We start from the raw sequence: 10,980 nt of genomic DNA on the forward strand, positions 1-10,980 counted from the left end.
AATATAAATAAGAACAAAAGTCCTAGAATACTAGAATCTTGATAAAGTCTCTAAGAGCAGATAGAAGGACTTTTTAATGGAAGCCCTACTCGAATACGATATCCTGGAAGTGAATAAAATTAGAAAACTTTGTTTTAATCAGTTAACGGTGTGGAACTAAAGAAAACCACCGATGTCCTAAGCGTTCCAGAATTTTCGAAGGATTTTCCCGATCAAGACGAAGTGATATTACAGTCAACAAAGAGGTTCACTACTAGTTTATGGTTAGTACAGTATGAGAATAAATCTCAAATCAGGGGAATAAGAAAAACACTAACGTTTAACGCAGTTTTAGCGTTTTTGAGTTTTTTAAACATCTGGAAGTGTTCCACTTTACAGCGGATACAGGGACTTTTCAAGGTCTTTCTTTATAGCAAGGTTTCAGAGAGAAAATACGTACTGTTTACTGTACCTTGTCGTAAAAAAAACGGGATGAATGATGTGTTGACGTACAGGTTCATCGTTCCTATCCATCAATTACCATGAGTAACCTTAGACCGTGTGAAACCGTTGCGGTAACTTTCCTAACTTCGCACGTGTATCACAGCTGCAATGACACAGAATGTTCTGACCTAAACTTTTACGCCTGTAGATCCTGTGTTTCTTGGTTAGGAATGTACCCAAAGGCGATGAAACGGGAATGATCCAGAGAAGAAGGTCACCATTATACGGACCATCATATGGCAGACGCTGTCGCCTCTACTTCTAATTATTCTAATTACAATAAAATAATTAATCAATAAAAAATAATCTTTTTTCCAGAGATTCCTGCACAAAGAACTCCTTTAAAACGCATAGGTTCCGTAGAGACAACAAGAGATCCACTCAAAGAGCTCACTGATCACTGATCTATACGTAAAAATAATAAAACAGGATACGAGTGAGGGAAAAGTTCCACCAGGACTCAAAATGTGGATCAATTGCCGTGTCCCGTGTCGAAAATCATTATTTTCCCGGATTCTGCTCAGAGAACCGCTCGCGAACTCTTCCTGTGCCTGGAACATCGCGACCATCAACGATCCCAACGATCGTTGAGAAACGTTCTCTGCTTCGCATTCGTTTCGTGACGACAGATTACGTAACCGTCGACCGCTTCGTTTCCTAGAAATTTTCTCGTCAAAGCTGCCTAAGCACAACTGCAGCTAGTTGTGTGTGTGAAGACATGCAATTAGGACGCTGTATATGCGTACTCCTCCGACACGACCAACTTGCCTCTCTTATACAAAAGAAATGGACGAAGAGGACGAGAAGGAGGAGGAGGAGAAGGAGGAGGACGACGACCAGGATGATATGCATGGTTGTCCGATAGGCGATCGAAAAACATCGCGCTTTAGTCAATTTCGGGACTAATTCGCGTAAATTGTGAGATTCGCACGAATTTACCACGTTAATTTCCTTGTTGTACTGTGATTACATGTATTTGAGAGAAAAATATAATAAATATAGAGTAAATAGAGAGTAAATAGAGAAGTACAGTAATATTGTGAACCTTAACCTTTCCTATATATTTTGAAATATATAGGAAAATGGATGTAAAAGGTTCCCTCCGAACTTTTCCCTTCCCTAAGTTTCCTTGAACAAATCCATCCAGGTAGCAACGACTTCTTCTGGGGGAACGGGAGCCGGGTCCTCATTCTGGGTCCCAGCTCACTTGTTCTGAGTTAGTCAATGATTATAGACGCTCAAAAGTGTGATGTAAATATTATATATATATATATATATTATGCTATTTATATTTATATTTTAACAAACAAATTTTATTCTTTTTCAACATTTTTTATTTTTTTATTTATTTGTATCTTATTTCAGCAATTTTATTTTCTCTGTGTGAGTGAAATTACGAGTGAAAAACAGTAAACAATTATCTGAGTGATAATTTCCTTAATATTGAGATAAATAAATGATACTAAATGAGTTTTGTCGTTTCTTAGCAAATCCTGAGATGATCCTGGCATCGCAACGTTAAATCCGTGACCGCATGCATAAAAAAATGACACATAAACAATTACGTGTCTTAACTGAGTAACCTTTGCATGAAAATGTGTGGTTAAAACGAAAATTATATGTATCCTGACTTTTTCTTTTCCTATTCCTGTTTTTATTGTGGGTTTTTGGAGAAAATACTAAAATCACAGAAGAATGAAGGAGATTCTTAGGAGTTTTATTCAATTCATCCCATCTATTTATTCATTTTGCCTTATTTCACATTTCATTCATTTATTCTATTTATTAAGGGTCCGTAAGAAATTTGTATGTGCTAAATTACGTTCTCATCTAGTTTCCTTCTAGTTTCCTGGCTCTCATCCACGGTTTTGCGTTGGAAAAGAGGAATTGAGGGAACGATCACGAGGCAGAACTCTAGAAATTATACCCTTAGCCTACGGTTTAGGCTTCCTTCGTGAGAAGAAAGGAAACAGCGTGTAAATGAAAGGTTCAGAACCCAACCTAGACCTTGATGGATTAAGTCCAAGGCCTTCTTTTTTTTATTTTTCCTTCTCTACTGATTACTTTTCAAATTTCTAAGAAATCAAAAAAATTCTGTGGAAAGAAAAGAAGAGTTTCCACAGTTTGCTTCACTCTGTTTCACGTTGTTTTGCGACCATCCAAGTATGTTCTCTCATGTTCTCTCAGTAACAAAAAAAGAAAATTTTTCTTTTTACCCTCTGGGGGAGGGGCTCCAAATACCTAAAAGAGGGAGAAAATTGTTGTTATGTGAAATGGTCACTAAGGATAACTAACTATTAATAACCTAAATCAACACAAATAACAAAATCGGCATCTTTTCGCCTTTGTACGGATTAGAAAAGTCTAGGATTTTTCACTACAACATGGAAGGATCATAGGAGTAAATTCATAAGGGCATAGTTACTGAGAAAAAACTTCAGATAATGCAACTAGAACCTCAAAATCCCAAAAATTTACCATCTAATTTTTAACGAAAATAAAAATCGAATGTCTTAACATTTTAGAAGTCTAGCAGAACAGAACCGTAAGTCAGTTAAGCAGAATTTTGCTCTGAAAAAAAAACGCCTCATTTCTTTTAGAGGAGTTGATGCAAGTGAAAGTTATGTGAACGATCACGGTATGATTCCGTCGTCACAGCACCATTTCTTCTTCAGTGATGACGAAAACCTATCGTAAACGCACACATAAAAACGTTAATTGGCAATTTTCCTTTCATCGAACGAACCACACCCTGGATTGTGATCCGTACGAGTTAAGCGAACCGTTAGAAATTCTATTTCTTCTGCTATATGAATCACGGCGAGCGATCGTGTATCAAATTCGATCAGCAACGGGGCCTACGTCCTCACGCTTTGGTTGGTTTTCACGCCCGAAACGTGCGACGCGATGACGCTGCTGGGGGGCGGTCGCGGGCTGAACCAGCTCCTCTGGGGTGTGGCCTACGGATGACGATCCTATAAAAGCGACACACTAAGCACTAGATACCAGTGAACATGTTTGAGGAGAAGCTCATCGTAGGAGTGGCGTCAGCCTGTTCGACATTGGCGATTGTTGCCTGTCTGGTCGTCGTCCCATCTCTCTACAACACTATCAACGAGGTTCACGATGAGGTCATCGACGGTGTGTCGGTGTTCCGAGTTGAGACCGATTCTGCATGGACTGAGATGATGGATATTCAAATCACTGTCACCCCACCATCAAAGCCTCGTCAGAACCCATTCAACTCGATCTTCCGTCAGAAAAGACAGGACTTCTCTGGCCTACCAGCCTGGTGCCAATGCGAGCCCACCAAGCCTACTTGCCCACCTGGACCTCCTGGACCACCCGGAGAGCCTGGACAGCCTGGTGAGTTTTCCTCTCTTTTTCCGGAAATTTATGATCATCGGAAAAATTTGCTTGGCTGAACTTTGTTCCCCAAATCAATCAAAAACCATAACCAATTTATAATATTTTCTCTCACGCTACTTCTGCCCGCTAAAATCTGACGCAGCAATGGTATCAAAGCCTATTTTCTTTTCGATATGTTGCAAGGTAGAAAATTTAGATAACCCCGAGAAAAACAAACCCACACTTTGAATTTTTTAAAAACAAAACTAGCTTAATTTCACGTAGACGCTTGCACTGTTCCTCTTATTTGCGTGCACTTAACTAATCAAATTTCAGGAACTCCTGGACCCCCAGGACCTCCTGGTGAGGACAACACCTCCACCTATGCTCCTATCACTTGCCCACCCTTCGACACTGCTTGCATCAAGTGTCCCGCCGGACCTGCTGGACCAGCTGGACCCGATGGATCTGCCGGTCCCGCTGGACCCGATGGACAGCCCGGAGCCCCTGGCCAACCTGGACAAGACGGACAGGCCGGACCTCCTGGACCTGCCGGAGATGGCGGAGCCCCCGGAAACCCAGGATCCGATGGACAACCTGGTGCCCCAGGAAACGATGGAACCAAGGGACGTGGTCAGCCCGGATCACCTGGACCCGCTGGAGCCCCCGGACCTCAAGGAAACTCCGGACGCGACGGACAGCCTGGACAGGATGGTGCCCCTGGACCTCAAGGACCCGCTGGACAAGCTGGTGCTCCCGGAACCCCTGGATCCGATGGACAGCCTGGAGCACCTGGTGGCCCTGGACTTCCAGGAAACGATGCCGCTTACTGCCCATGCCCACCTCGTTCGGCTGTGTTCGTGTCGAGATTCACTCATTAAGACAACGATTCTTTTATTTTCGTTGCAGTTCGCTTACGGTAGCTACCGTGTTAGATAGCGAAATAAAGCATTACTCGGACAACTAATTGTACTACACGTTATGATGAACTGGTAAAAAGAAAAGAATTTTTCGAGCTGCATTAAACAGTGGTTGAAGAAAATAAGGAAAAAGTGGAAGATGAGCATAAAATTTCTTATTTGAGAATTAGTGGTGTGGTTTTTCCGGAAGAGAATTAAATAAACTCAGATCTTCAAGGCGAAGAATAGAAGATTAGCAAATTAGAGACGTTTCTTGTGTTTTCTTGCGTTATCTTTTAGGATAAATTTCTCAGTTTTGCTACGGTCTACTTCTTAGCTTTTTTCCCGTTTAAAAGGAGTTTTCTAGGACGAATTAACCAAGGAAGGAAGCTATTGAAAGAGTTGCGTCGTGCAGTTTTCTTAGCAGATGCAAATGATGAGTGCTAGTGCATGTGATCCGGTTTTTGCGAACGAGCGATGCGCACGTGAAATTCTAAGATCGGGTACGAAAAAAAACACAGAAGATTCGCCTAAAAAGTGGACTTAACTTGATGGTTTTTTTTTTCCTAAACGGCACTTCATCTCTTGAAAATCTCTTGAAAATTTATTTTCTATTATGATGTTTGACGCGTCTCAAGTATGTCTTTTCAATGTTTTTTTTATAAGAGATTGCGTGAAGGTCGACGAACAGATAATACAAAGAATGTCCCTCATCATTTGTTGACTTGGGAATTCCAAGGGGAATTTTTGGAAAAACGAAAAAAAAAGTTCTCTCGAGTTCTGTTAGTTATGCGATGAGAAATCATCATGATTTATAGTTTTAAATTTTGATTGAATGTCTTTACAGCGAATACAGAACTTCACTCCATACATAGTTATCCATTATTAGGATCGTATGCTCCTCAAAAAACCGGATATGAACGTCAAGGTGGGTGTCGATTGTTATTTAGAATGTTAGATGACTGGCTGAAGATGAAATGACTGGTCAACGGCGCTTAGACACCGGTTTCTTAGGATCGTCACAGGGGGAATCAGGATAAACAGGTGTGAAATAATGAGTTGGTTGGCGCGCGTGCGAGAGAGGAAGTCAAGAGCATCGACGCATTCGGAGGTGTTAGGGAGGCAATCCGAACGCGATTTCCAGTGACTTACCCATAATTTTGAATTCGCTCACGCTTTTTTGAAGCGTTTCCATTGAATTCAAGCCTAATCTAGCGTGGAAAATGAAGAAAATTGAAGGACGTAGAGCTATCAGCGTCTGTTCAAGCATATTTCCTCCTCACTCGTTTTATTTTATTGATATTTCACTTTTTCTAGTAAAAGGTTTTTGGGGAAAAATTTGGAGAGAGTGGTCGTGTATTTGCTTCTCTTTTTTTCTTTAGAATTTTGATCCCAAGAAAATGATATTTATGATCTACAAAGCTTAAAAAACGCTGGATTTTCCGAAAATGGACTCATAACAGAGTGCATTTACTAATAACTCCGAAGAGTTCTTTCTTAAACCTTTCGTTGGGCCTGTATTATGGTCTCTTATGAATTCCTATAATTCAGCTATAATAGTTAAATTAGCATAAATACCTGATTTAATGAGGCGGGTGTAGCGCAGTCGGTAAGAGGTCTCGCTGCCTACACGATCGATCGGAGGTTCAAATCCGGCCTAGTGCTCACCAAGCCCCTCGTCCCCCCAGGATCGATAAATTGGTACCAAACTTGTATGGGAGGATAAAAACTCTGGCTTGACACATCGGCTGGCCCCCACAAGTCATAGTATAGGCCAGTTACACGCTCGTTAACCTCAAACGATTCTGAATTGAAGTGAACGTGGTGGCGCAGGTCCCGAGCGGATTTATTACCGTCGGACACTTTGTTCTTTTATCTGATTTTATTTAATTTTTTGGAGTGCTGGCATGATTTATAATTATTTCAAATGGTTTTTTTTGTATTTTCAGATGTACATTAAAACGAGTACATGTCCTTAAACCTCTGAAGAAAATCTCATTATTCTTCTACGATTTTACGACCATATTTCTAGATCTTAAGCTCATAACTACTGTAGCTGTCATCATGAAAAGTGAGAATAACCGCAGGGAAATCCTATCTGGCAATTAACGTCTATTATTGATGTTTTCTTAGTACTCGTCCACATGTTCGACACAAATTGTGGTAGTTTGAAAGCAATAATTCTCGATTCTACGGATTTTGCTGCTAAACTCACTAAAATGTTATGTTTCTGACTAGAGGAGTATATGAGTTCCTATGTTTTTGAGAGCATCACATAAATATTATGGGCTGTGTAGTAGGTTGACTGGTTGGGAATTCTTTGAAATAACATGAACATGCACAATTTATTCCGAGAAGAACTATCACATTTACTACAGAGCGTGTCGACGAAGAAGGTAGGTGAACGTTCGCGGAGGACAAGGACAGTAGGCGGCATCTCGGCCAGGCCCACCGCGTCCACCACAACCTCCCGATTTTCCAACAGGACCAGGTGGTCCGGGCGGTCCACATTCTCCTTGTTTTCCTGGTGGCCCACATGGACCTGGAGCTCCCGGGTGTCCCGGCGCTCCTTCTTTACCAGGAGCGCCACATGGACCTGGCGGTCCTTGTGGACCCGGTTTACCTCCACATGCCTTCGTCCCAGGCTCACCTGGTTGACCAGGTTTGCCAGGCTCTCCTCGTGCTCCAGGTATTCCAGCATCCCCTTTAGGACCACAAGGTCCTGGGAGACCCGGTTGACCTGGAGGACCTTGTGGTCCGGGTTTACCGTCAGGTCCTCGTTTTCCAGGGCATCCTGGTTTACCCGCAGGGCCCTGCGGTCCAGGAGGGCATTTGACGCAATCAGTAGGAGCCGCTGGACAGATGATAGGAGCATAGGTACTCGTGATATCGCAGCCGGGCTCTCCTGGCGGTCCTGGTTCACCTAAATTTTCGCGTTTGAGAAAAACGGTTTCCAACTTACTTAAGTGTAAAATTTTCTAATTTACCAAGTTTATGTTTCACAGGCATCCAAAAATGAAAGAAATGAGTTGTCTCTTAAATGTAGTTGAATATAGTGACACTTTTTAATTACTATGATTGTCATCTAGCGAAAAAATTTTAAAAAATTGTTGTAAACAGCTTGTTTACGGTATGTGTCTTCAATGAAAAATAGGGTTGGAAAATGGGATTTCAGGATTTTCAGTTTTCAGATTATTCAAAAAGATTTTCAATCCTGTAGATCCAAATACATCGACTGAAATTCTACCTTAATTAGCGATTACATTCTGCTGATACCAGAAAAGAAAAATTATAATCCAGGAGAAAAAATCAGGATCAAAAATCATGAAAAATCAGGAGAAAAAAACTGAGAAAACCCGCCAGTTCTAAAATATCGGTGACAGCTCTGGATCATCAAAATTCTATGGGACTGCTATTGTATTTTAGCAAGGTGGCTACCAAATAATCTTTAAAAAAAACAAAATCGACAAATATACCAAAATTCTCTGAAGGAATAGAAAGCTGTTCACATGAAATTAGATTTAAGCAAAATCACCCACTAAAAACAAAGTTTTTCACATTAGCAACTGTGGGTTTGTGAATTTTTATGTACTAAATTACACAACTGCGGCTATTTTAATAAGGAACGTATCATAAAAAAAAATCTGAACCTCTCGGATGAGACAAAGGAACTTACCCGGCGCACCGGCGCAACCTGGTGGTCCTGGCGGACCCGGAGGGCATCGCAGCTTCACTGGCTCACAATGACACCATGCAGGATATCCATTGTTCTGCCTTTTCTTACGAAAAACTGATTGGAATGGATTTTCCAATGGCTTATTCTTCGGCAGCATCACACCTTGAATGCCCATAATCTCCGTCCAAGCCGAGTCGGTCTCGACACGAAAAACGGCAACACTGTCGATAATTTCATCGTGGGTGCTGTGAATCGTATCGTAGAGTTGTTGTACGATCAATAAATAGGTGATTACCGCCAATAGGGCACCGGTGGAGGCGACACCGACGATTACCTTCTCCTCTTGCATTGGTGAAGATGTTATGAGGAGAAAGGCACCGATTGATTTGTGTGCAGTTTTTTTTTAGCGGAGTTTTTATAGTGGTTGACACGATATGCACTCTTCGAATTGATAACGGAAGTCGGGTGGCGGAAGATGCGATAATTAACTTCGGTATTTTGAGTAAAAACAAAAGTGCAAAAGTGGAATGAACAGTAATCTTCAGATAACATTTTGTTTTAGCGGAAGGATCGGATAACGGCCTACATCTCCAATCACTTCCTGCATGGCCAATCTGTGAAGGGGAAAAAAAAGGTCATGGTTGCACACTGTGTAGAAAACATTTCGGATTATAGAACAAAATCGCAAAAAAAAACAAGTTCGAAGACGTTTGAGTAATTGCTTTACCGATGAAGAATAACAACATTTAAAAAATTAGCAGTGACAGCAGCGCAGACACATTGGCGCCTTTCTTGAACGGTTTTTATTACCGTTATGCCACACTGCAATGAAAAAGATGAATGACGCTTTAAAAAAACAGATTCCAACCGGCTCAAAAAAATCCCTTCAGTGAGAAAAAACCTCGTTAATTTTCCACGAAACAGTCGCACAATAAATAATTTGAAAATATTAATTTAAAAAAAAACCTTTTTAAAAATTCAACAAAAAACGAGACAAACATAAGAGACACATTTTTTATTAAAATTGCAACAACACAACAACGCTGTAAGATACGATTACTGTTCAGTTTTATTAGAATACAAGAAAACTGGGACCGCATATACGAATCCAAACCCCATAACACGAAAAGTCAACTGCGTGAAGGGAGCATGGAATCTTTGGCAACAACCATTCGTTTCGACCCAAATGAATAGTCGAACACTGTCGAATGATTTCTAAAAAGCCCTCTTGTCTACGTTCTTCTACGCTATCCTTGTGTGCTCTTTGCCTGATAGGACACGATCCTCTCGTATATGACCCCTTTTTCTCCCCTTCCGTTTTCTCCTTCTTCCCTTTTCTTTCTCTTCCCTTTTTCTTCTTCCCCTCCCTTTTTTCCTCCCTTTTTCTCCTTCCTGTTTTTCTTCTTCTCCTGCTCCAAGCCCCCAGCTACAATTCTCGGCTGCTGCCAATTCAATAATGGAAATAGTGGAAATTTCGTGTGTTTCGAAAAGCCAAAATTGAAAATTAGCCGTGAAATAAATGAAAAATGTGAATGTTTGGAGCTGACCGAAGTGAGAAAAAAAAACAAGAAGTCAAAGAAGCAAATTTGCATGTTGAAATTACGGCATCGAACTACTTTAATTTTTATTACAGTATATTTTTATTTCAAAAACTATGAAATATTTTTAAATACTGAATAAAACATAATACGGCAAAAAGGAGAGAAGAGTAAGGTGTTTAGGTCGAATTAAAGAAGAAGTACGGAAGAAAAAACCTGGAAAAACCAGCGATTTCTCCCTACAATATGACAATGGGACGACTGAGGTTCGACATTCTATTGAGTCAAATTTTAGTAAAAGAGTTAGAAAAGTGAAACCAGTCTCAAAATATGAAGAATTTCATCAAACGTAGTGCTCTGCAGTTTAAAAGTGGATTTAAAGAAAATAAATTACCAAGAAATCTTTGATTCTGTGCACATTGGTAGGTCAGGAAGATCGCGAATAACTTCGTGATGAAAGGACCAAAACAAATATTTTAGGTAGGTTTTCAAAGAAGAAGGTTAGCTCTAAAAAACAGTCCTATCGCCGCCTTTTCACCTCCTAATTTTTTTTTTTTGGAAATTAGGATAGGACAAATGTTAAAATGTGTCTACTTCTCCAGGTTTTTTTTTTGGATCCGGAAAGGAGAAATTTTGCACGTATGGGTGTCCTTATTCTCTGTCTATCCGAATATATGATGGACGAGTTTTTAAAACACTGTACCGTTTTTCTGAAATGGAAAAACTTGCCGAAATCACGATTTTTGCTCGCGCGCCGAAAAGTGGGTGATATTGAATGTAAAAAATCACCTGAAATATTTATCTTGATCCTACTATCACGAAATTATTCGCGATGTTCCATGTTGGTTCATCCATAATGTCGAACGAACGAAACTAAAAATTATGATTAATGTAGTCATTCGATATTATTCATTGTAATATTTTATAAAGACTGTAAATATCTAACACTAACTAATATTTTGTCCAGGATGCTATACTACATTCACCACTGCTCACTGCACCATCCCTTGCAACCGCCACCATTTACGAACCCCGA

General features: G+C 40.4%; 2 protein-coding genes across 3 annotated transcripts; one reads left to right on the plus strand and one right to left on the minus strand.

The window, feature by feature from the left end:
* Positions 1-1,221: 1,221 nt before the first annotated feature.
* RB195_004388 (uncharacterized protein) lies at positions 1,222-4,712 on the plus strand (the record flags this gene model as incomplete). Of its 2 annotated transcripts, XM_064182214.1 has the most annotated exons (3): positions 1,222-1,336; positions 3,493-3,849; positions 4,168-4,712. In XM_064182214.1, 3 exons carry the CDS (start codon positions 1,222-1,224, stop codon positions 4,710-4,712), a joined length of 1,017 nt encoding a protein of 338 aa, XP_064033481.1. The 2 variants fall into 2 exon arrangements, with proteins under 2 accessions (XP_064033481.1, XP_013299796.1); XM_013444342.2 differs by lacking the exon at positions 1,222-1,336 and having other exon boundaries at positions 3,498-3,849.
* A 2,390-nt stretch (positions 4,713-7,102) lies between these two features.
* RB195_004389 (uncharacterized protein) lies at positions 7,103-8,755 on the minus strand (the record flags this gene model as incomplete). Its single annotated transcript, XM_013444341.2, has 2 exons — positions 7,103-7,653; positions 8,407-8,755. 2 exons carry the CDS (start codon positions 8,753-8,755, stop codon positions 7,103-7,105), a joined length of 900 nt encoding a protein of 299 aa, XP_013299795.2.
* Positions 8,756-10,980: the final 2,225 nt, after the last annotated feature.

The sequence above is a fragment of the Necator americanus genome, chromosome I (assembly GCF_031761385.1).
Source record: "Necator americanus strain Aroian chromosome I, whole genome shotgun sequence".
NCBI lineage: Eukaryota > Metazoa > Nematoda > Chromadorea > Rhabditida > Ancylostomatidae > Necator > Necator americanus.